The sequence below is a fragment of the Furipterus horrens genome, unplaced genomic scaffold (genome assembly GCF_987537825.1).
Source record: "Furipterus horrens unplaced genomic scaffold, mFurHor1.1.pri manual_scaffold_7, whole genome shotgun sequence".
In the NCBI taxonomy this organism is placed as follows: domain Eukaryota; kingdom Metazoa; phylum Chordata; class Mammalia; order Chiroptera; family Furipteridae; genus Furipterus; species Furipterus horrens.
The window spans coordinates 135,745,754-135,772,288 of NW_028327177.1; the positions used below are offsets into that span (position 1 = coordinate 135,745,754).

The window sequence follows — 26,535 nt, forward strand, 5'->3', positions numbered from 1 at the left end:
GACAGCTACGGTCTGCCCAGCACCCAGCACGGAGCCCGGCACGCGGCCCGTGGCACGGGTGCCGAATGCATTCGGGCGATGACAGTGGCCCGGGTACAGGCCTGCTGCCTGCCGTTCCAACATCCATCCCACTCCGCCGTAAGCGGTGTCCCCAACAGGAGACAGGTGACATGCGCCCACTTAACCTGGGCTCCTGGAGCAGGTGTCTCGGCGGGTCCCAAGATAAAGCACCTCACTCAAATTTTGGTAGCGTTTGATGCGGATTTTTATTAAATCCTGCCTTCTACCACGAAGTCTCTGCAGATAAGACTCATGCTTCGGTGTTGTTCCTCGGGAAGGTGGTTATTTGGGGGATTTACATCATTATGAAGTAAGAACGCTAACATGCTTGTAAAACAAAACAAATAAGCCTGCATTTGGTGTCTTGTGGTTCATCATATCACACAGATCACTGTATACTTAGGAAGGAGTCCTGAACAGTCAAGCAAAGAATAACTGTGCCTTGAAGACTTCTGCGGCCACGCCTGTCCTGCTGTATTCTAGCTCCCTGAGATGCGGGCAGTCCAGTGCCTCCGTTAACCGGAACAGCTCACTTCTCAGCCTATCACACCGCAGCAGGTTAATGACAACAGGATGGTGGAGACAACCCGCTTCATTTCAGGTGCGAAATCCCACCCACGCAGGCCTGGGGATTACAAAGGGCGTGAAAACCGCAGCCCCGTGGGGTACCGCTGAACACAGTGCCCAGCAAGGCCTAGAAAAGGACGGCACCGAATTGCTCTGGCAGAGACAATGGTAAGAGGAAAGAATTAGAATCTGTGACCGAGTGAAAGACTGATAGAGGCAGGCTGTTGGTAAAGCAGAGATCGGTGAGGAGCATTCAAATCAGTAAAACATTTATAAAAACAGGCCCCTGGAGGAGTTTGCCAATTCTTCCTTATTTTTGTCAATTTTTTTTTATTGTGGTAAAATACATATAAAATAAAATTTACCATCTTAACCATTTCGAGTGTACAGTTTCTTCCTTTTTCAGGGTAACCATTATATACAGTATTCATTATGGTTAAAATAGTAAGTTCAAATATGTGAGTTCAAATCCTGGCTCTACCACTTAACTCCCCTGGCTTCCTGTGCCTCAGTTTCCTCAACTGGGACAAACAGGGGTATTAATATCTCCTGCTCTAATGTTATCCAGGTCAGGGACTCAGCTCAGTGGCCAGCTCAGAGAAAGAAAGCACTCCACATATGTTGGCTTTTACATCCTTACTAAGAGGAAGGTCAGGAGAGGCACTTGGAAGAGCACTGGTTCCCAGTCTTAAGAGTCCTCTGATTAACAGTGGGTGGCAATAAGCAGGATGACCCTGGGAGAAGCACTTAGCAGCAGAGAACCTACCAGCATGACAGCAGCTCAAAGTGCAGGAGATCCAGGCACCAGGAGCGCAGAGCCTTGGAGTCTCTGGGCAGTGACACTGTTTCCAGAGTCACTGGCTGCAGCTGTGGCCCTGACGGGCAGCCTGGCCACCCTCCAGCCTTTGTAGTGGTAATGGGGGCAGCAAGCCAGCGCACCACCGCACGGAGCCACACTGCCCATCCCCAGAATGCCCTGGGGCCACTGACGAGACGGATTCCAGACGCTGCAGCTCTCAGTGGCCAGGCAATTAAGCCTAACAAGGCACAAGGAGCTCCTTGGGGGGCACGCAGAGATGCCCACAGTAATTGGCCACCGGCCCCTGAGTCCCCAGGGGCTTAGGATTATGTGCTGGCAGCAGGAAGGGCCAGGGCAGGGTCAAGACCTTGAGGGAGGCCAGATGGGATCACCTAGCTTCATGCATAAGGCATGAGCAGCTCTGCTGACTGCTCTGAGCTCTGAGCGAGACACGGCAAGGACACTCCCCAGTTGGGGAAGGGACAGCAGAGGCCTGCTCTGTCCTGGGACATGGCCGGCCCAGGGGTGCTCCCCTGCATCGGACTGTGGCTCCGATAAACTGACTCCAGAGCTCTGGCCCCTCGCGGGGGCAAGCAGTAAGGACCTGTGCGTTGTGCAGCGTGCGTCCCCATTCAGCCCAACGGAGCGCCGCAGCAGCAGGTGTGCGCCACCGACAGGAAGGACGTGCGCCCTCAAACAGGAACGGCCTTTGCTGAGCAAATGACTACGAATGCAGGGACATACGCCCGGGTCTGGATATTTATGAAGACACTTGCCATTTCCCAAGTATATAACTGTGCGTGTAGGCAGCCCTTGATGGCTTTCTCTGTGCTACGATAAACTACGTACCGCCGTATGATAAAACCCTTTGCAACACTGTCCCCTGTGATCTTTATATAAAAGCCCTAACCAGGCAAGCTAGCACTGAGCTGTGAGATATTAAGTGACTGGTCCAAGGATACACAGCAGGTAAAGGACAGAGTAAAGGCCTGAGCCCGCCTATCTATGTCCCAGCGTCTCCCTTCCGTTCAGTCACAGGTACTGACTGTCTAAAAGGGCTCACTCAATACTCCCCTGTCGCCCTCTCCTGGCCTCTGCCCCTGAACTGATCCATCAGCAACAATGTGGGCCCAACCTGCCCTCCGCCAGACCCTGAGCTGGGCCCTCTGCCCACATTGCTGCATTATTAATGCTTAGCAGGTGGATATTACCACTGCACTAGATAAGAAAACTCTGGCACTTTCTGCCAGCCTGTTTCACAGGTTTCCCAATCAATATTCTCTTCCTGAGATTTCTCTTCTGGTGTGGCTCACAGTCTCCCCCTGTGAATTCCTTACTGGATAAACTAGCCTTTAGAGACAGAAACCATAAACACTTACGTCAATTTTGAACGCCATTGTCATTTTCAAATCTAAGAAAAATTAAGAAGTTTTTCAACAGTGGATGTTAGCAGGACTTGCAGAAATAAATCGACAGCACAGATTAGACGCCAGTTCTCTTTCTAGTGGACGTGACTGGGAAGATCATGGAACTGGCCCAAGACAGGTGGGATCCTGAGACAGTACCATCTCAGACCCAAATCTCTACCGCTTCTGTAACTACGCATTCTGGATTTTCAGAAGCAGCCTCTAGAGCTTCTCAAATGATGGGCACATGAACCACCCAGGGGACCACATGAAAACACTGATTCTGACCCAGTAGGCACAGGGTGGGGCCTGGGACTCTGCATTTCAAATAGGCTACCAAGTCATACAGTCATTGCAGGTCTGGGACCGTATTTTTAAGTAGCAAGGGACTTGAGGTCCTGTTAACTCCGTCACTCCATCAAACCATCCCTGAGGTGCACTATTGCAGCATTTCCACTACACTCCGGATTCTGAATCCAGAAGTGCTTTTTGATGGATAATCTCAGTATCTGCTCTGGAAAATCTAGTTGCCTTACCAGGACATGCCACGAGTGAGTGCTCCTTCGCATCACAGTAAACAGTAACACTTGCCTCATGTAAGAGAAAGAAGGAAGGAACAGACAAAACTTGACAATCTGTGACAGATCTCATAGACCTTGAACTTCGAAGAAAGCTCAATGCAAAAAACTCAAAATACCCTCAGATAACCCGCAGGTTATTGCATGTCCTAACGTTTTTTACAATGATGTGGGCAGAAAGTAATATGTATGTAAGCAATAAGACAACTACCTGTTCTGATGGAGGCAGGACATTGATATGACAGGAATAACAATGATGAGGAGGGTGATGATGTCAGAGACAACAGCAATAGTTACTGTGTTCGAGAAGTTATGTTCCAGGCACGTGCAAAGCCCTTGGCTTTCGCTAGCTCATTGATTCTCACAACAATCTAATGGTAGAAATATTATTTGTATTTTTTATATAAGGAAACTGAGACTCGGTGAAGATAGATGATTCGTCTGATTATTTACCAAATAAAAGACGTGAGGCTTGAACCCAAGGCTGCCCAAACCCCCAAGCCTCTCCAATGTGAAGCTTACTGAGCTCTTCCATTGGGAGGAAAATGAGCACCTTGTACAAGTTCAGTCTTGGCCTATCTCAGTGTACAGGGGACCGTGTCATATGGGTATACTGAGTCAAGGCCTTTTTAAAAATAAAATTAGGACACCTGATTTTCTTGATTAAAGACATGATTAAGTTGGTTTAAATCAAATGCTCCATCCAGTTCATCAAGTTCAGTAGGTTCTACAAATGAAAGGCCCCAAAGACCTACCTTTGGAAAATATAGCTATTCATTATTTAGACACTATTATGTGTCTAAATACACAGATTGTATCTTTATACTTATAAACATATATGTGTGTATTGTGTGTGTGTGTATACACCCTAGAAGCAAACTGCTCTCCTGTGGAGGATGTGGGGGGACATCCACACAGCAAAGCTGAGTGCTCTACCCCTTTTCTCTGTGCCACGGGGGTATTTAATTTGGGTATGTCACCTCACCTGTGGTGCTTCTACATTCCTACGAAGGGCTGTTGGAGTTCCCAGATACCCCTGCCACATCTTAATATTTCTCTCACTGTCTTCAGGAAGAACTTTTCTAGTGGGTTTTATAAATAATTCACTTGGTTTTTGACAGAGTTTAATCTGTTATTGAATCCCTCTACTGGGTTTTAAATTTGAAAATCATGCTCTGTTTTCTGAATGTAATAATCTCTCAGGTCTGCGTGAATATACTAATTGGAATTCTTTTTAAAGTCTTGTTTCTCATGCTTGTTTTCCTGTGACCATCGCTGCTTCTGCTTCACTGATGGCCACTCTTGGGCGACAGGCTTTGCTCAGACGTCCAGCGACTTTTCTGTCTGTTCAGCTTCATAAGGGAAGACCTACGCGGGTGAGTACTGGCACCAGATGAGCTACCTCAGAACGTCCAGGCTCTCCCTGTGCTTTCCATGGGGATCTCCTCTTCGGTGGCTGCTGCCGAGAGCTGTGGGCAGCCTTGGCCCGGGGTTAGTGATCAACGGAGGGGAAATAAAAGACTTAAATTCAGAACGGGGACAAAGGGCCGAGCATCCACCCTGGTGCAGGGCAGTGCTCTGAGGAGGGGCGGCCAGGGCAGCCCAGCCCGGAATTCAGTGACTCTCTGCTCACCACGGGACCCCTTCCTATAGCAGCTCCAAGCACGGCAGGGTCCTTCCTGAGCCCCGATGTCCCCGAGTCCCAGATTATTCCAGAGCTCCTCCGTGTGCCCGCTTCGTTGTCTATGGTGGGGTCCCTTTAACTGCATTTTCTGGAAATTTCCTAAATTAGGCATCTAGTACCGATACCTTTCCCTGTTTTCAGTGAGATTTGCATTGTCACTTATTTTTATACTTACTTTTTGATCATTTCAATGGAATTTGGGGAGGCAATCAAGATAAATAGATGAACTCACCATCATGATTTAAAATCTCAATTCATTTAGAAATAAATGTCAGTAACGTGTATGTATGTATGTGCATATGTACATACACATACATATATGTCATGTGTCAAGTCTAGAAAGAAATAAAACAAAATTTTCACTATGGTAATGCATGGGTTAAGAGTTTAAAGATGACTACATTCTGCTCTAACTATATATTCCTGGGGGCAGGGGGTTTGATGCTGTAATTTTTTTTGTAACAAATTCACATACCATAAAATTCACCATTTTAAAGTGTACAATTCAGTGGTTTTAGGATATCCACGAAGGTGTGTAACCATCACTACAATCACTTTTAGAACACCTTAAATCACCGCCCCCAAAACCTTGGATCCATTAGCAGTCAGCCTCCCCCCTTAGTCCCTGGTGACCACTACTCTTCTGTCTCCATAGATTTGTCGTCTGTTTTAATATTTCATACAAATCTAATTTTGTTATGTTTTGTGTCTAGCTTCTTTCAGTTAATATAACGCTCCCAAGGTTCACCCACCTTGTGGCATGTATCCCTGTTTCATTCCTTTTCATGGCTGAAGGAGATTCCATTGCATGGATATACCACACTTTATTTTTCTGTTCATCAGTTGATAAACATTTGGGTTACTTCTACATTTTTTGGCTATTATGAACAATATTGCTATGAATGAACTTCATGTACAAATTACTACTTTTATAATTTAAAAAATTCTGCTTGAGAAGACATTACACAAATATCTTTTCAAAAAATAGTTAATAAATCAGACTTTTTGCTAATGTAGACTGGCTTCACTGCTATTACTCTGAAGTATATAATTTTAGTATATTCTTAAAACATCTAATAGCTGTAAATACCTGGATAGAATAAATTAACTAGGACTAAGCAGACATTCTGGCATAAACTGGTGGTTAACTAATAAATCGGATCTTCTCATTGTGGTGGAGTTACACTGACGTACATTAATAATTTCTGTGGTGGCTATACTTGTTATTTCAGAACAGCAGCCCTTCCTTTTAAGAATATCATCTTAGAAATATATTTCCTTCTGTCACATGCAAAATCAGAAAACAATACCGTGCACTGAATTAAAACCTGCCCAGACCATGAAATGGGGGTGGGGTGGGGGGGTCACGGCGGCCTCCTCATACAGCGCAACCTTTAGAAAGGGATTATTTCCATTACATTTTCATCAGGGACTGGCAAAGAAAAGTATACCATGTTATTACAGAGCCTGCAAATGTAATGACTTCCAGGTTGCTAAGCAACACTCAATGAAAAAGGCCCTGGTATCTGTGATCTCTAGAGACACTCTCAAATTTCATTAAAACCTGCTCATAACCATTACACACAAGGTCCATGTGGAGTTTATAAACAGGCCTCATTTCCTGACATAATAATGAAGGAATAAATAAAAGCAAGCGGCATCAAAACTTCTGTGGCACTTAAGACTTCCGGTCAAGATGGCAGCATGGGCAGGCCTGGCTCGCCTCTTCACACAACCACATCAAAATTGCAACTAAAATATAGAACCGCCATCACTCAGTACCATCAGAAGTCGAGCTGAATGGAAGTCTGCAACTATGGAATTAAAGAAGCCACATCCACTGAGACCGGTAGGAGGGGCGCAGACGTGGAGCAGGCTGGTGGTCCCTCACCCATGTGGGGTGGATAGAAATTTGGAAGGGATATCTTGGGAGCCAGAACCCAGCCCTGCACCAGGGCTCCCAGCCTAGGGTTCCAGTGCCAGGAAGATCAGTCCCCAAAACTTCTGGTTGCAAAACCAGTGGGGATTGAGCCAGTAGAAGAAATTACTGGAGCCCTAAGCAGCTCCTCTTAAAGAACCCACACACAGACTCATTTACTCAAGACTCACTGCCTCTGAGCTCCAGCGCCGAGGTAGCAGATGGAAAAGCACCCATGGCATAGAGGGAGAAACTGAAGTGTCTGGCATCAAGGTGAGCAGAGGCCACTGCCCCTGTGCTAAACCCTACCCACCCAGAACCCGCAGGCTGGTGCCATATCTGAGACTCCATCAACCTGGCTAACGTGTGACCTGCCCTGGAGATCCTCAGAGACTCCACCCCAGCCAACTTACAGCCCACCCAAGCTTCTTTTCCATATGAATGTCTAGTCTTGGCTTATGCTTCACAACTTCAGAAATCCTCTCAAACAAGCAACAGCTGGCCTCAGTGAGCCCCAGGCCCAGTATTAGCAGCAGCCAGTCTAGATTCACAGCGTGGCTTTGCCTGGGAACCTCCAAGCCCAGCACAAGCAGCAGCCATCTCAGATTGCTTTATAGCTCAGGCAGGTGGCCTGGGCAAAAACGTAGGTGGGGGCTGACCTTGGTTTGTACCACCCAGGAAACCCCACGGCCAGCACACCTAGTGGACAGCTACAGACCCTATGGGAGCACCACCACCCTGCCCCTGCACAGCTGATCCTCCACAGAGAGCAGAGGTTGGTGGTCAGTGGTCATAACCTATCCTTGCAGCTGACTGGCCTGGGTAAATCCCTCCCATTGATCTGCCAATAGCAACCAAGATTCAACTACAAGAGGAGGGTGTACTCAGCCCACATGAAGGGCACACCTCAAGTATCCAGCTTGGGTGATAGGGGAGACTGAGCCACTGGACCCTACAGGACACCTATTACATTAGGCCACACGACCAAGACAGAGAGTCATAGCAACTCTACCTAATACATAGAAACAAACACAGGGAGGCTGCCCAAACAAGGAGACAAAGAAACATGGCCCAAGTGAAAGAACAGATCAAAACTCCAGAAAAAGAGCTAAATGAAATGGAGATAAGAAATCTATCAGATGCACAGTTCAAAACACTGGTTATAATGATGCTCAAGGAATTCAGTGAGGACCTCAACAGCATAAAAAAGATCCAGTAGAAACAAAGGATACACTAATTGAAACAGAGAACAATTTACAGGGAACAACAGTGGATAAAGCCAAGAATAAAATCAATGATACGGAACACTAGGAAGCAAAAACAACCAATCAGAACAATAAGAAGAAGAAAAAAAAATCTAAAAAAACAAAAAAATGAGGATAGTGTAAGTAGCCTCTGGGACAACTTCAAGAGGTCCAACATTCTCATCATAGGGGTGCCAGAAGGAGAAGAGAAGGAGCAAGAAATTGGAAATCTATTTGAAAAAAAAATAGTGAAAGAAAACTTTCCATATTTGGTGAAAGAAATAGACATGCAAGTCCAGAAAGCACAGAGAGTCCCAAACAAGATGGATGCAAAGAAGCCCACACCTAGATACATCATAATTAAAATGCCAAAGGTTAAAGATAAACAGAGAATCTTCAAAGCAGTAAGAGAAAAGAAGTTAGTTACTTACAGGTGGGTTCCCATAGGACTGTCAGCTGATTTCTCAAAAGAAACTTGGCAGGCTAGAAGGGATTGGCAAGAAATATTCAAAGTCATGAAAAGCAGGGACCTACAGCCAAGATTGCTCTACCCGGCAAAGCTATCGTTGAGAACCGAGGGCAGATAAATGGCTTCTCAGACAAGAAAAAACTAAATGAGCTCATTATCACCAATCCATTTTTATATGAAATGTTAAAGGGACTTATTTTAAGAAAAAGATTAAAACTATGAATAACAACATGGCAAAAATACATATCTATCAGCAATTAAATCTAAAAAACAAACTAAGCAAACAAGAATAACAGAGACAGAACCATGGATACAGAGAGCATTTTGATGGTTCCAGATGGGAGTGGGATGTGAGGGGATGGGTGAAGAGGTGAGGGGACTAAGAAGTACAAATAGGCAGTTACAGAATAGCCATGGTGATGTGAAGTACACTATAGGAAATGGGGCAGCCAAAGCACTTACACGCATGACCCATAGACATGAACAATGGTGGGGGAATTGCCTGAGGGTGTGGTGGGTACTGGGTGGAGTGGGGAAAGGGGGAAAAACCAGGACAACTATAGTAGCATAATCAATAAAATAGAAAAAATAAAAAGTATATAAAAAACCTTTTGTGGTACTTAAAATCCAATATTTTGGATACCCAATTAGTAAAATCTATAATGATTTAACGGTGTTTCATAGAAAGAAAAAAAGTGCTATCCATTTATAGCAAATAAAAGTATTCATTACCTTGAAAAATGATACTGTGACAACTCTGAAACCTTCTTTGAAGAAACTATAAATATATCCTGTGTATAAATCAGGAGGGAGCCAAGGATAATTTGAAATGATAGCCCAATCATTATTTGCTTCAAGGAGGGTCATGATGGTGGTATGCTTTCAACTGAAATAGGAAAGCAAGGTGCCAGAGGAAATAATTCTGAAGAACACTTTCAAACTATTTCCTTTAGCAATGGTATTGGAAAAAAGTCAATCACTCAAAATGGAACAAGTATAGCAGATCTTAGTAATGTCCCATCTGTACCACCAGGAATGCTAGTCTAAGATGTTTGGCTCAGCTCCCTAAGATGCAGAGGAGATCTGGTTTCTCTATACCAAGAGAATGCCTACGACCTGCTGCTCTTCCCTGTTGCAGATGTCAGTGGAGCACTCAGGTCCCAGCCCACTCCCCCTGTCTTCAACACCCCTTTGGTCACAGCACGTGGTAACACCCATGTCCAATGAGAGGGTCCTTCTCGTACTCAGTTCTTTGATTTTCTCTCCAGGGATCACCACTCTTCAGACACTCACTTCTGTGGTTTTACCCTAGACCTAGTCATGACCTGCCCCTGGCTGGTTTGGCTCAGTGGATCGAGCGTTGGCCTGCGAGCTAAGTGTCGCTGGTTCGATCTTCCAGTCAGGGCACATCAGAGAAGGAAAACTCTGACTCCAAAAAACCTCCGCTGCCTTGCGGCATACCTCTTCAGGGGAAAGGCTAAGGGAGTAAACCCCGACAGAAAATCCGGAGCCGGAGTCCCTAAGGCGGTTTGACGTTGTAGTCAACACCGGCAACTCCTGCGGCGCACCTGAAGCCAAGCTGTATTGACTCCGTCTTTCCCTTGGACCCTTCAGCTGCGAAGAGAGGGGGGGTCTGCTGCATGGGCAACAGCAGACCCTCCATATCACCCTGCCCAGGCTCTGTAGCTTCAGCTCCACTGGAGAGGACACTCCAGCGTCATCGCAAGATGTCGATTCAACACGGGAGGAGACAGATACCGTGTCACTCCCGAGTCGGACTGCACAGCCATTCTCGGCGGTGCAGATAGACTCTTAAGAAGCTACACCATCGTCTCTCGAGACGGACGGCTGCCGACGACGACGACGACGACGATGGAGTCATGACCATGAACTGGCCACCCATCGACAGCCCATTCAAGCATCTGCATTCCGATGACCACTACCCACATTGAGACCTCTTATACTTGGAATTCCAGAACTGTAGCTGCAACAGCCAACCAGGATGTCTGACCAGCATCTCAAACATAATCTGTCCAAACGGAGCTCCTGATTCCCTCTCTCCCTCCAACCCAGGTCCTCCTGGGTTTCGGCCATCTAGGACTGGAACCATCTTTGCCCCTCCTCTCCGTCTCACAGCACATGTCGAATCTGCTGTTAAATTCTACTGGATCTACTTTGAAGATTTATCCAAAGCATGACTGCTCCCAGCCATGATCCGGACTCCACCGGATTGCAGTAACCTCCTGACATCTCTCATCCGTGACCCTCATCGATGACTATTCCCAAAGCAGCCACCAGACCTTACGCCTCCACTCAGAGCCCTCCTAAGGCTGCCCCGCCCCCCAGAACGCAGGCCAGTCTATACAAGGGCTCACAGGGCCTTACTGACTGCCTCCCCGCTCCACACCTACCAGCTATGGCCCTCACACCGTCTCCTTGCTCAGGATGCGCTGCACACATAGGCTTCCTTGCGGTTCCCAGCACCTGCCTGCTAGGCACCTCCCTTGCAGACTTGGCAGCCGCTGCCTGGCGTGTCCTGCCCCCCCACCCCCCAAGCTGCTTCCTTCATTTCCTTCAGGTCTTTACTCAGATGTCACCTCAGTGAGACCTCCCTTGGCCACAGTGTCTAAAATTACAAATGCCCCACTATGCTCCCTCTATTCTGTATTTTTCTCCTTAAAGCTTTACCTTTTAAAATCTAACGCAGTTGATTTAACAAACGTGGTCACCTCCCTCTCCCCAGTAAGCTCCAGGAGAGCAGAGCTTTATGTCCATCTTGTTCACGCTGGGCTCCCCCCACCCCCCACATCCGGAGCCCTGTCTGCCGGCGGCACTCAGTAACTACTGCTGAGTGAGTGATCACAGTGTCCTTGTAAAGGCTTCCTCTGCACGGCGTTGCAGGAATGGCTTCCTGGTAGTGTTTAAGACAAAAATCAATTCATTTTAATAAATATCAGTTTTATTTTTGAGATGAAGTCTCAATCAAATATTGGGTCAATATTTACCACAATTGTTAGGTGGTCAGTTCAAGTGAATTTTTCATTAAGCAGTTAGTTTTCTAGTATCATTTACTCGGGACAGAAAGGAATTCCTGGGTTGCAAAACATATACCTAAACATAGTGAAGTATTTCTGTTGATGAATTTCAAAACCTAGCTTACAAGAAACAAGAGGTCAAAATACACCTTTAAATCCCATTTATCTAATAGTTTGAATTTAAAACACTCTCATTTAAGTATTTAAAATATCAGCTAAAATACTTTATCTTTAGCTTGTTCCATGATTAGTTAAAAACTAAAAACTTGAAACTCATCTTTGGTTTTTTTTCTTTTGTTATATATAGCATATTTACTTGAAAACAATTCTTTTGAGGAAAGAAAGATAATCCTATGAATATAATGTAGATATTAGCTACTATTCCTCTCAGTGAATAAATTCATTTAATAAAATTAATATAGATTATATCAAGGGAAATTGTATTGAAGATATTTTAAAAACAGGAATTAGAAACATTTAATGCAGGTGTTCACAAGGAAAGGGCCTCGAAAACAACTTCCTTTGCTGTTCACATTCACAAGGAAGTGTTTTTCAAACATGTTCATCCTAATTCCTAACATGCTTTGAATGCTCATTGTTTTGAGCGTGGTTTTGTTAAAAAAAAGCATGTCATTAAAGAAATCCCACATTACCAGGAGAGTCTAGAACTTTCTATGCAGCAAGAGCTGCACAGGGGGCGCTGATGATGGTCAGTACAGTCACCAGGAGTCAGGAAACTCCACAGCAACTCCTAATCACTAATTCAAACGAGACAGCAAGTCCCTGTAAAGGGGACTATTTGAGGTTTGAGTGACCACCTCCCTGCCCTTGGCTGTGAAGCAGCCATAGAATATAAAACGAATTCCAAGGAGTCTGGGCTTTGTGCTTACGATCTACATCGGGTAGATTCTCAACAGATTAATATTGTGCGAGGAAGGAGTGCTCCTGCAGGTCTTATCTCTTTTCGAGGGACATCCTATCAGTTAGTACAAGGACAACGTAGCTGTGGCAAAGGGAAGCACACTACCCGCACATGGGAGAGATGGGGCAGACACCCTTAACCGGACAATCACACTCGGCATCACTGAGAGAGGGCACCCCGCCATCACATGCTTCCTAAGGGTAAGCATGGGCCACCTCAAGGAGCTACTGTTACCAGAAGTGTCATGAGGAGACTCGCTCTTGCAGACCGTGATACTGCCAGACAACTGCCTCAGGCTCTCAGAGAGTCACCTTCGCAGGGGACAAAACGGCAGGCGGACTCTTCTAGGTTAATAGAGACTAAGAAAACAATTAAATTCAGACTGGAATATGGCTTTCAAGAAGCTACCAAGTCATTTTTTTGACAATTAGGGAAGTTAAATATGAACTGCATACTAATAATATGAAAATTGTTAACTTATTTCCATGGGTGTGATAATGCTGCTATAGAATGCGGCCCAGTGTCATGATGCCTTCATGTTCGCATGATTTAAAAAACACACAGGTACCAGGCCCTGGCTGCTGTGGCTCAGTAGATGGAGCGTTGGCCTGCGAGCCAAGTGTCGCTGGTTCGATTCCCAGTCAGGGCACATGATTAGGTTGCACATCAGATCCCCAGTTGGGGGCGCGAGTGAGAGGCAACCACACCGTGATGTTTCTCTCCCTCTCTTTCTCCTTTCCCCTCTCTCTAAAAATAAATAAATAAGTAAACAAATAAATAAATTATTTAAAAACAAAAACAGACAGGTACCTGAAACCTATATAGTGTTATTAACTAATATCACCCCAATCAATTCAATAAGAAATAACTTAAAAAAATTTAAAAATATTGAGGTGATGACACTTTGTGTGAATAAACTACATGGACACTTGGAAAAAATATGGTAAAACGATAACAATTCTGATTATGTGTGATGTTTGATCCTTCCTGTTGTTTGAAACTTTTCATTAAAAAAATGGGTATGGTGTCATCCATGACAGTGGGAACTTGAACTAGAAGGCTCATTAGAGAAGGTAGGGAGTGAATTTTATTCGACAGAAGAATTCTAGGAAGGGAGCAGGGGAGCTGAAATTCTTGAGAAAAGAAGTCAAAACAGAAGGAGAATCATGCGGCGCGGGGGCCACGGGCGTGGGACTGGGGAAGAGGCAGGGGGAGTGCCCGGCCCTCTCGCGAGGAGCCTGCCTGTGGGAAGGGGTAAAGGCAGCAGAGGCAGGTGGGAAAAGGAGAGGCGAGACCTGCCGGGAGCCGATTTTCAGGGGCTTTCTCTGTGACTCCCACACCCTCAGCAAACCTGGCGCAAAGCCCACGGACCTCCTCGGGCGCCGAGGGGAAGGCAGATTCCCTCTGGTGACACAGGAGCCTCAGCCGTGGGAGTGCCTGACTCTGTCCTCGCTGCCATTTGCGTCCTGATCCTGCCTTGCTTACGATCTCACAAGGGCTTCCTCGGGAAGTCAGCACAAGCTATAGGCACGGCATTTCTCGTCTTTGTTGGAAAGATACAACTAAATTATTCGCGAGTTCCCTATTAACTCGTGCTCCTGCGGCAGTCCCTGGCAGAGACTGCTTATCCCCTGTAGTGAGCGCAGGGTAGGGACTCAGGGAAAGAGCATTGTCAGAGGTTCAGAGGCACCTTCGCAGGGACGGGATTTCACAAAAATTAACTATGTTTACTTTTTATTCCTTTGGGGACAGAGTGTTTCTTTTTTATATGTCACTGGTTGCGCCCAAATCTCCCACCCCCTTTTTTTTCCTTTAAGAGAAGAAATCAAGAACAGAGGTCTTAAACCACAAAAACATAAGCTTGGAGGAAAGAGGCATCGTTTTTGCCTTTTTGTTATACCTCAAGGAATATTTCTCTACCTTTCTAATAGAAATAGTTCCTTCCGATTCCGAATCTAAACGCGTCCTGATTCCAAGGGGAATGGCTGCAGAATTCCTAGTTACTTCATTCAGTCTCTCTAAAGCTTTAGACTTCACAGGAAGGAACGCTATTACCCCGATTTTCAGCAACAGAACATCTCTGTTCCCGTGGTGGCATGAAGAGGGCCAGGGGACCTATATGAGTATTGAAAAGGACGATGGATTGTGAGCTCAGCAAGACCTGCTGAAAGCCACAGGGCAAAGGGTCTCCAAGGGCTGGATATTCGTACCAATCTTTCATATTGATCATCTTTAGAGAGTGATCCCACATTGTACCCCTGCTGTACCTGGTGGTGGGGTGGGGGCAGGAGTTAGCAGCATCAGCATGTTACAGGCCTCCTCCCATGAATCCCCTCTTTGCTTTCATAGACAAGTCAGTAGTATTCAGTTGGCCAAAGAGTCCGATCCATTTTATTCCCGTAAGATGGCTCTAGCAGTGCTTAGCTGTCTTTAGCGTCATTTGAAATGATTTTGTTAGATTGTACTGTGACAGCTATCATATTGGCAGTGCATTTAAAAAACACTTACCCAAATTGGTGAGTTTTTATGCAGCCATTTTGATATTGAAATGAAAGAAGACACACAACATTTTCAGCATATTATTATTATTTCAAGAAAGGTAAAAACACAACTGAAATGCATAAACAGATTTGTGCAGTGTATGGGGAACGTGTTGTGACTGATCGAACATGTCAAAGTAGTTTGCTGAGTTTCTTGTTACTATTGACATTTTGGTTAAATAATTCTTTGCTGTGGGGCTGCCTTATGCATTGGGAGATGTTTAGCAGCACCCCTGGCCTCTACCCACCAGAAGCCAATAATGGGAGATAGCTGACATACTCAAAATCTCCAAATCAATAGTTATTGGTAAAAATGAAAAAAATGTGCCCTTTATTTTATGGAAAAACTAAATGGACTTTTCGGCCAAACCGATATACATATATTTAAGCCAGTCTTACAGAAGGAGCTTGTGGTGGTTTATGTGCGGCCAATACTCTGTCAGGGTAAGTGAGCTTTAATTTTAATTAAAGTAGCTAATCTACAATCATTGCTCTGGGAAAACTCCCATTGATATCAAGTTTAAGGGATAGGTCATCTTGGGAGCACCTTGAAGGATTTCCATCACATTTTTTAAAGCTAAAACACAAAGTATAATTCTAAAACCTCCCAACTTCCTGGTAAATTACAATGGATAATTAAATTCTTAGATATCCCCACCATTCTCTGGATGTTCTAAATTCAGACTAAATAAGGGAGAGCACCCTAAGGGGAAGCATTTCCCAGCTCCACTAGCACAAATTAAACATCCTATTTCTTTCATCTGTTAGTGAAAATTGTGTTTTTAGAAAGAAATTGTCACAAAATTGGGACTTGAAACAGGTATCTCAAGAATCCAGGGCCTTTTGTGTGGCTCATGGGGAGGGGTCTGCCCTATTATTCCCCAAGACGGTTCTCTAATAACAATGGTTTACGAGTCACTGACGCAACCACTACCTGGCCTTGGAAACTACATGGCCCAGTGGAGTTCAGGGTCGACCTCTCTGAAACCGCTCAGCCTGATCAGCTGTAGAGGAAGGAGGACCCTCCTCTATCTGTCAGGGCTTAAAAATAGGCAGCCCCCCAGAGTAGCATCCTCTTCCTCTGAACTGCTTCTGGAGAGCCGTGCACTTAATGGAGGTCCTTGCAGGCAGGTCCTACGGGAGGCTGTCTTTCCCTCCTTAACTTCTTACAATCCAGAGGCTGCTCTCAACAGGCCTCCTTAACGTGATGACTAACACCAGGTACTGAATCTAGAAGGGCCCCTGTTTCTGTATCAAACCTGGTTCCTCTAGTCCAGTGGGGCAACAAGCCTAAGAGGCTGGCCTCCTTCAAGTTGCGGGAAGTCTTTGCTTACGTTCGCTGTCTCTCTCAAGTTCCTGTCCTCTCGCTGGGCGTCTGCCTTTCCAGCTTCATTGCTCCCCAGAAGCCTGGCAGGGATACCATGCCGGGGACCGAGCCAGGGAGACCAAATGTCTTTTACAGTCCCTCTCAGCCCGACCCTTGCGTCTGTAAAGCACTAAAACGAGCTCACAACATACACTGAAGAGCAAAAATGAACAATCTGCCAATAACACAAGTAGTGATTTTACAGGCGTTTCTTCCTTAGCTCAGTGGAGAGTCACTAAATGCCTGTCACATGCCAGTTACTAGGACAGAGTTTCATTTCACAGCAAAGATAACTGAAATTCGACTGAGATGCTGCCAGTGCCCTTCTGTTCCAGAGACCGGAATTTCCCAATTCCCACAGAAGGGTCCCAACTCCAAGTGCAATTGAACCCCGTAGCGGGAGCCTTCTGGCCTTTCCTGGCCATTTCTGGTGTCTCCCAACCGCGCCCCATGGAGCTGGAGGCCTTCGCACAAACAGGGTGTGCTTGGTCCTGCTCTGTGCACAATGGCCAACACATCGTTCCATACTCGGCTCAGACATCACGTCCTTGCCTGCCTCCTCTCCCTGGGGACTACTCCTGCGGCGCTCTGCCGGCTCTTCCACGGAGCCCTGACTGCATCCTGCTTTGTCACAAAACTGGGTTAAAGATTCTCGGCAGCAGGGGCCAGGACAACCCGGTCCTACTGCATTAGGAGCCCTGATACAGTGCCTCCACCTGGTGACAACTCCATCTGTTACTTATTTTCCCATGAATGACAGAATGAACATCCCAGGTATCTTTAGACCAAAACGTGGTGCGAGTCAGCTTGACGCAGAGCCCGCGTCAGTCCCAGGCGGGGCAGCAAGGCGGCCAGCGTCTCGGACAGAGCACAGGCCCGGTCCATTGCACCTGGGCCTTGGGAACGTGACTGAAGCTCTTTGAGACTTCGTTTTTGACCTTAAAAATGGGAATAATCACTGGAGCAGACCTCTAAGGTGGCTGTGAGGACTAAATGAGACAATGCACCAGAAGCCCTTCACGCAGGGACCAGCACAGTTGTGAACGCCTGCTGACCCCCCTTTATGGGTCAGACGCTGGAATACGCTGAAGACAGAAGGATGAACAAGACCACATCACTGCCCTGAACAAGGGTAACGTGAAGGTGAGGACAGGATGTAAGCTGACAGCTACCAGACAACGGCAGCTCCACAAGTGAGGACAGGGAGCAAGAGGACAGGGGAAGGAATGACCAAACCAGTCCTGGAGAGAGAGGTGCTGACGTCACATGTCTCTCGGTAACGGGCTGCTATTCTGCTCTAAACGTACTAAACGCAGCACTAAGTTTAAGCAGAACTGAGCTTCAGGAAAGGCAAGTTCAAGGACCCAGCTGAGCTGACTGGGATCCAGAATCCCTGATAATATGATTTGCACAACTTGAACCCAATGGTGACAGACCCGGGGGTAACTTCAAAAGCTTTCGAAAGGTTTTAAGGCTCCTATCATAGATGGCTGGCCTGTCGACGTCATGGGCATTCTTGAATAGCAAAAGTAGAGACATAAGGAATTAGAGTGACATACGGGGCTACTCTCCACGAGACAGTAAGAAACGACATTTGTGATTCTTGGGACAGAACAGTCTGTCTTTCTTCTTAAGGAAACAGCTGTCACAATTTTGGTATCTTGCTTCCTAAATTCTGCACGAAGGTGTTCCGTGGTCCTGTGGAGGACCGCCGGGTGCCAGGGCCCACGCAGAGAAAAGGGACAAGATGAACCCAGCATATGACGCAAGGACGGAAAGTGCTCCAAAGGGAAATGATAGGGACACGTCAAAAGACAGAGCAGATATCCCGAAGGGGTCCCCGCTGGCCAAATACAAGAGCAGGAGATCACAACCCACTGAATAAAAGAAAAATCCAAGTCAACCCTGATAATAAGAAAGAAATGACAGAAATAATAAATGGGGCAGAACAAGTGGAAAGAACTCAAATGGCCACCGACAGATGAGCAGATAAACAAAATGGGGCATTTACACACAATGGAATATTATTCAACCTTCAAAAGGCATGAGATTCTGACACACGCTACAACAGGGATGAATCCTGAAGACGTTACGTTACATGAAATAAGCAGTCACAGAATGGCAAATGTTGTATGATTCTCCTCACAGGAAGTACCTAGAGTCATCAAATTCAAAAACAGACATTAGAATGGAGATTACTGGGGGGGTAGGGGGTGCGGGATAGCAGGAATGGGCAGCTATTGTTTACAGGGCAGAGTTTCTTCTGGGATGAAAAAGTTCTGTGGATGGTGGTAGCGATGGTTGCGTAACAATGTGAATGCACTTAATACCACTGAACTGTGTACTTAAAATGGTTAAATCGTCAGCAGCCGTCCATCTTGAGAGACTAGAGCCTCGAGAGACGATGGTGTAGCTTCTTAAGAGTCTATCTGCACTGCCGAGAATGGCTGTGCAGTCCGACTCGGGAGTGACACGGTATCTGTCTCCTCCCGTGTTGAATCGACATCTTGCGATGACGCTGGAGTGTCCTCTCCAGTGGAGCTGAAGCTACAGAGCCTGGGCAGGGTGATATGGAGGGTCTGCTGTTGCCCATGCAGCAGACCCCCCCTCTCTTCGCAGCTGAAGGGTCCAAGGGAAAGACGGAGTCAATACAGCTTGGCTTCAGGTGCGCCGCAGAAGTTGCCAGTGTTGACTACAACGTCAAACCGCCTTAGGGACTCCGGCTCCGGATTTTCTGTCGGGGTTTACTCCCTTAGCCTTTCCCCTGAAGAGGTATGCCGCAAGGCAGCGGAGGTTTTTTGGAATCAGAGTTTTCCTTCTCTGATGTGCCCTGACTGGAAGATCGAACCAGCGACACTTAGCTCGCAGGCCGACGCTCAATCCACTGAGCCAAACCAGCCAGGGGGAAAATGGTTAAATGGTTTCCACATAAATGGGTAAAAAGTCCCTTAGATTTAATTTTTCTTCCACAGACAAAATCTACCTGGTTCTACATGTGGCAGGTCAGAAACGAAAAGGAAATTGTTTCAGGCAGTAAAATAACCTAAAAGACGGTGTAGTCTGCTGGCTTCAACCAAGTCGACGTCCGTTTTTTTTGCTGCATGATTAATCTGACTGGTGTTTTAGAAAGTGATGTAATTTATCTCCAAAGACAGGTCCACAATCTCCTATCTGACATTCTGAAAAGCTCTGAAACTCAAACTTTTTTCCCGCATAAGTTTGGATCAAAAACCTACTTGGTGGCCACACCTGACCTGAGCCTACACGGGGCCATGTACGGTCCTTATTTACCCACTTCCTGTGAACATTCACACATTTTGCTGCAGAAACAGTACTGTGCCCCAGGGCCTCCATCTCCGTGGGAGTCATAGCACATGTAATATAAGCACCGTGCCAAAAAAGATCTGAAGATCATGAATTCCAAAAGAAATCTAGTTCTAAACATTTCAAAGGAGAGGGGGTGGATCTCTACCAAATTCATGGCGCCAAATCAATATTTCTCAGGCTTCTGTCTCCCTCTACCTAATTCACAGTTTCGCCGCATCTACATATCACGTGTGTTACCATATTCCCTAGCACTTGTCATCACATTGACTCAGCTTTTTTATTTGAATAAAATTATAATTTTAAAGAACGATCTCATCTCTACTGTAAAAGCTGAGTTTCTGGAAGGTCTTCCCTCTGCGAAAAGGGAGACTCTGAGGACTTCCCACAGGTGGTACAGATACAGAGTACCAAACTGAGACTTTCACCTGAAATCATCAGAAAAACATAGAAAAGTGAAAAGGAAATACAGTCGTCCGTCTCTATATCACGGTTCACTTATCACGGCCTCACTGTATCGTGGGATTTTTACAAATATTATATTTAATTATTTATCACAGATTTTTCGCTATATCGCGGGATTTTGCGGTACTGTATATGTATGTTGTTAAAGTTAGGTAGGTTTAAGAGTGTGGAATAAATAAATGTAAGGTTCCTACTTCGTGGGGGGGGGGGGGTGTCTAGAACGTAATACCCGCGGTAAGTGAGGGAATACTGTGCCTGCCTTACCGGGTGAGTCAGGGTCATCTAGTGCTAGGCTGGTGTATAATCCCCTGTCTACTGTCCCCAGGAGGATTTATCCCACACTTGGAGAGGCTCACCTAGACCATGTCATCATAATGCACCTCAGGTGACAACTCCGCTGAGGCAGCAAGTCTTGTTGGGAGTAGGGGCTGGCTGTAGGAAAGCATTAGCAGTAGCACGGAGGGGAGACCCCCGAGCCTCACTTCCTATCTGTCACTCCCAACCCACCGTGCAGACTTTGGGGCCGGGCACTGCCGTTTATTTATCGAATAAATAAATTATAAATAAATAAATAAGTTATCCTCAGAACGATCCTCTGGCACATCCAAGCTCCGCTTGCCAACGGACAACTTGTATCGAGAAGCGACAGACTGGACAAAGCAGAACGTGGCCCAGGGTAACAGGACCTTCTCCTTTCTTAACTTCAACCACAGCTACGTCAATGAGCAACCTTCAAAACCAGCAGAATAAGACTGAGCATGAAAAGAAAAGAAGTCAGTCTTCAAAAGTACCTTCAAATCAACATCAGCTATACATATTTTATAAAAATAAACAAGACAAGATGGGAAGTTTTTCCTTGTAGTAGAGAACGGAGAGTTAGAAAATCTCCACTTTGCAACTACCACAAATTTAAAAATAGTAAGTACACATTGATTCAATGAAGTGATCCAAGTTAACATCACCAGGAAGGGGCAAACAGACACCAGGAGCCTCCAGGTGTGATGAACTGGAGTTCTCCTGACTCTAATAGCCAACATCAGAAACACGGAAACTGACGGCGCGTCTACAAAATACCCAGCCTCTAGTCCTCAGAACGTGATGAAAGACAAGGAAAGGCTGCAAGACTACTCCAGACTAAAGACCCGTGTCTACTAAAATACGGGACCCTGGACTGGATCCTATACCAGAAAAGAAAAAAAAAAAAAGCCACAAAGGACATTATTGGCACAGATGACAGAACTGGAATGTGGACAGCAGGTTAGGAAAATAATCGCATCATGTTCAATTTCCTGGTTTTAATTGCGGTCATTCCATAAAAACACTGCTTTTGTCAGGACATGCCCAGTTACGTATTAAGGGGTGACGGGGCACCATGTTCCCTGACCCCCCAGCTAGGCGGGGTCTGAGGTACGGCCACTGTAGGGGATGAAGGGAAAGGGGACTGCGCGTCCGTTTACAGCTCCCAGTCCCCCCGGCTGCCACGGAAGCCACCTGCCCACCCTGCTTTCTGTGTGGACTCACCATTCTTCTGAGAATCCTCAACAGAAGCTTCTGCTCCTTCGGGTCCTCCCGGGACGTCAGCGAATCCGCAAAGCTCTCTGCGTTTTCAGGAGACAGGCTGTCTGGGTTTTCTCCTCCATAGAGCTGAACCAGGATGGACAGACACTTGGATGAAACTTCAAAAATTTCAGGATCCTCGGTAGGAAGCTGAAAATGAACAGAGAACTACTTAAGCTCCCTCCAAGATGGTGCTGGCATTCCTCAAGAACTACAGTAAAATGTGCCTAATGGGGAAAACGTCAGTCTGAGCACAAAGTTTGACTAACCGAAAGTCTTTTTTCCCCCAAAAAGCATATGTCTTTTTCAAAAAGCATACGGTTACTCAAAGAGAGCTAATAGCACAAAATCAGAAGAAAGTCCTACAACAAGCAGAGGACCAACACAGGTTTTATAAGCACATATTCAATGCATATATTCATACGGTGGCGGTGGCGGTGGCGGTGGCGGTGGCGGTGGTGGTGGTGGTGGTGGTGCTGGTGGTGGTGGTTGTGTGTGTGTGTGTGTGTGTGTGTAAACTGTATGGATTTTTTAAGGCAGTTCCCTTCTATTCTTGCTTACAATTAACTTGTTCAGAAAAATTCACTTCCTAGAATATATTAAGGAACACATTGAACTTGTCTGTGTCCAAATCATTATACACTAAAGAGGTGAGACAGAAAGCACTGTTTTTGTATGTATGAGAAGGTAAAATATGAAATAATAATCATACTATACACATTTTAGCCTTATTTTTTGGTTTTATTTTATTTGTAACAGCTTTGCTGAGAGAGTAATTCCTATGCGATTCAGTTCACTCATCTAACAGGTACAATTCAATAGTGTATTCAGAGTTGTGCAGCCATCACCACGATAGATTCTAGAATTTTCTCACCACCCCAAAATGAAACCCTACCCCCTTTAGCAGCCAGCCTTCCATCATGTCCTCCTCCCCACCCCCAGCCCACTACTACTCAGTTTTCTGTCTCTCTGGACCTGCCTATTCCGGATGTTTCAGGCACATGAAATCGTACAAAATATGATCCTTTGTGGCTGGCTTCTTTCACTTACCATAATGTTTTCAAAATTCATTCATGTCTTTAATGTCTGTTTATTGCCCAGTAGTATTCCATTGTATGAATATGTCATATTTGCTTATCCATGCACGATTTGATGGACATTTTATCAGTTTTGACTTTTTGGGCAGTAATGCTATAAACACATGTGTATAGTTTTTTTGTGCAGACGTATGTTTTCATTTCTCTTGGGTACATACCTAGAAGGGGAATTTCTGGGTCATATGTTTAGTCCATGTTTACCTTTTGAGGAACTGCCAGACTGTTTCCAAAGCTACCGTTAGCACCAGCAATGTATGAGGGTTCCAGTTTCTCTATATCCTCACCAATACCTGCTGCTGTCTCTTTAATAGCAGCCTCCTAGTGGATATGAAAGTATCTCATTATGGATTTGATTTGCATTTCCCTGATTGGGCTATTGGGCTAATGATGTTTAGTATTTCTCTCTCTCTCTCTCTCTCTCTCTCTCTCTCTCTCTCTCTCTCTGCTTATTGGCTATTTGCATGTCTTCTTTGGAGAAATGTCTTGTTCAGATCCTTAGCTCATTTTCCAAATGGGTCATCTTTTAATAAGTGAGTGTAAGTATTCTTCATATTTTAAATGCAAGTGCCTTAGTAGATATGATTTTCAAAAATGTTTTTCCATTCTGTGGGTTGTCTTTCTTTTTTTATTCATTTGAGAAGGAGGGAAGGGAAGGAGAGGAGAAGAGAAGGAAAGAGAGGAACATCACTTCGCTTTTCCATCCATCCATGTACTCATTGGCTGTTTCTTCTGTGTGTCCTGACTGGGGATTGAACCCACAACCTTGCCGTATTGGGACAATGTCCTAACCAGCTGAGCTATTCGGCAGGGCACGTCTTCTCAATTTCTTAATAGTGTGCTTTGGAGCACAAAATAATTTGTATTTTACAAAAGTTTCAATTTATCCATTTTATTGTTTGTAAAGTTGGCATCATACCTAGGATGCCATTGCCTATTTCAAGGTCTTGATGTTTATGCTTCTAAGAATTTTTAGTTTTTGCTCTTACATTTATTTTTTTCTTCTAAGAATTTTATAGTTGTAGCTTTACATTTAAGTCCTTGATTCATTTTGAGTTAACCTTTATATATAGTGTGAATTAACCTCCTATTTTTAGATATGTGTAGGTTTATACGCAGTTGTAAGAAACAATAAACAGGGATTCCATAAACAGTTCACTCAACTTCCTCCAGGAAACAGAGCCAGCTGACTTTGGAGAGAGGTGCAACGGAAGTGCAGCTGAGGATACATTTTCAGCAAGTGGTGCTCAAACAATATACAAACACATGAACTTCAATCCATGCCTTTCACCATTACCAACATTAACTCAAAATGGTTGAAAACACAGATCTCCTCTAACGTGGCTCAGAATTACCAAGAACATCCACACTCACTGAGAAAACCCAAGTGTGCTCAGGAACCCCTGAAACTCATTCGGTTCTTAAAAAAAAAAAAAAAAAAAAAAAAAGATTAATAGAACTAAATATAAAATCCAGGCCTTCTCAGAGAAAACATAGGCAAAATGTTTTAGACCTTGGGTGAGGGAAAGACTTCTTAGCGACAACTGCAAAAGTACGATGTAAAAAAGGGAAATGAACATCTAAGTTTTAAAAACTCCTCTTTGAAAGACTGTCTAGCTCTTAAAATGCTCAGCGGAAGAACAGATCACCACCCCCACCCCCATCACAAAGGGTTCCTTTAATGCAGACAATGAAAATGGCTCTGTCAGACCCCAAAACGAGAAAACGTTTTCTGCCCCAAGTAAGTGTCTCCCCTCCACATGCCCCACCTTCTGGGTGATGTACATCTTGTAAGTGATTCTATTTCTGCTTTTGTGCAGCAACCAGGGCTCTCAAGGCCAAAACCATGACCTAACTTTCGCAATTAGACTTCCTACTTGTACTGAAACGTCCCCCTAGCTTATCTTCATTGATTTATTCATGTTTTCAACTTTATATAGGATTGCCAGACTTGAAAAAAAAAAACACCCAATTAAGTTTGAATTTCAGAGAAATAATGAATCTTTTTTAGTATAAGTATGTCCATTTGACACCTTATAATTTGTCTGTCAACCCTAACTGTATTGTAAACATTCTTATCAGCCAAATCCAATGTTTTGTGGGAGAGATAAGATAATAAATACACTATACACACACACACACACACACACACACACAATTTGGAAATATTTCAAACTACACTTACACTTGAATTTTAAAAACTGTCTTAAAACACTTTAAAATCACATATGTACTGTGTTTACTTCCCTTTATTCAATCTGCACAATACAATGCATTTCAAAATCTTTCTCTTTTATATTCCACTTTTAAAATATGGCCTGGTGTGGTGTTTTTCAAAAATTATTTGGGAACATTTAGTGTCAGAGAATATATTATATTAATCAGGGGAAAAAATACTTCATAATACAATACCTTTTACCCTTTTTATGCTATCTAAAAGCATCTTGAGAAGACCCCTCTGTATTGTTAGGACATCTTTAACAAGAATTCACATCAGGCCATCAATCCTGATCCCTCTTCATTTGAATACATCAATCAGTCTTGCCCAAATCAGCTGAAGAGGCAGCAGAAACTCTCATTAAGCTGATGAATGGCAGCAATTCCAGATGATATCACCCAAGGAAACCACTGCCCACAGCCTTGACACTGCCCCCTTTTCCTTGAGAAGATGCTCTGTAGTTTCACTGACCCCCAGGCAGATTACATGACTAAATGTAGACATTTGGAGGGAAGAAAACCTGCCACCATTATTCATTTAGTAGTTAAGTCGATAAATCACAGACCAGAGGGCTAAGACTTAAGAAAAATTATCTGAAAAACAAGTTGAAAGTCACTGGTAGGTCAAATCAGCCTTGACTTCTGGGCTTCCTGCACCTCACATTTTTCCTGATCAATAGCTAAGGAATAGGAAAACACAGCTCACTTAAAAAGTCATAACCAATCAATACAGAAGGAGGTTTAAACAGGTCTACTGAAGCAGCAACGCTGCAGGAGCCAGTGGGTAAATATATGTCAACACTGACTGCTACGATGCTGCATTTTGTGGGAAAGCTTTGGCCTGCCTGTATGTCACTTCCTACTTTTTCTATTTTTCCACCTTGGACATTCAGGTGGAACCTGTTGCCACCGGATGAGAGAAGGATGCTGGAGACAGGCCCCCAAGAAACAGCCAGAAGTTCTACCCTGCTTCCACTTGTGCCCCTTACCACCGACCTTCCACACAGGAGCCACCGCGATTATTTTAAAACCTTGAGTCAGATCACGTCACTCTCCTGCTCAACTCCGCCAATGGCTTCTCGCTGCCTTTAGAAGACAGTCCACATGCTTCCCTGTGACCCACAAGACCCCGTCTGAGCAATGAGGCAGAATGACCGAAGGGAACGCGCGAGGAGAAGAGGCTGGACAGTGAGGTCAGAGGACAGCAAGGTGGCACAGGGTCTTCAGAACCTTAAGTCACTGCTTGAACCACCCCGGCTTAGATATTCTTGCGGTGACATTGTAGCTAGC

General features: G+C 45.0%; 1 protein-coding gene across 1 annotated transcript in view; it reads right to left on the reverse strand.

Annotated features, from left to right (window-relative positions):
* ULK4 (unc-51 like kinase 4) overlaps positions 1 to 26,535 on the reverse strand; it is a 311,468-nt gene that overhangs the window by 64,308 nt on the left and 220,625 nt on the right. Inside the window, exon 35 of the mRNA XM_090284953.1 lies at positions 21,899 to 22,084. Within this exon, the coding sequence (XP_090141079.1) occupies positions 21,899 to 22,084 (186 nt within the window). The remainder of the gene's footprint in view (positions 1 to 21,898; positions 22,085 to 26,535) is intronic.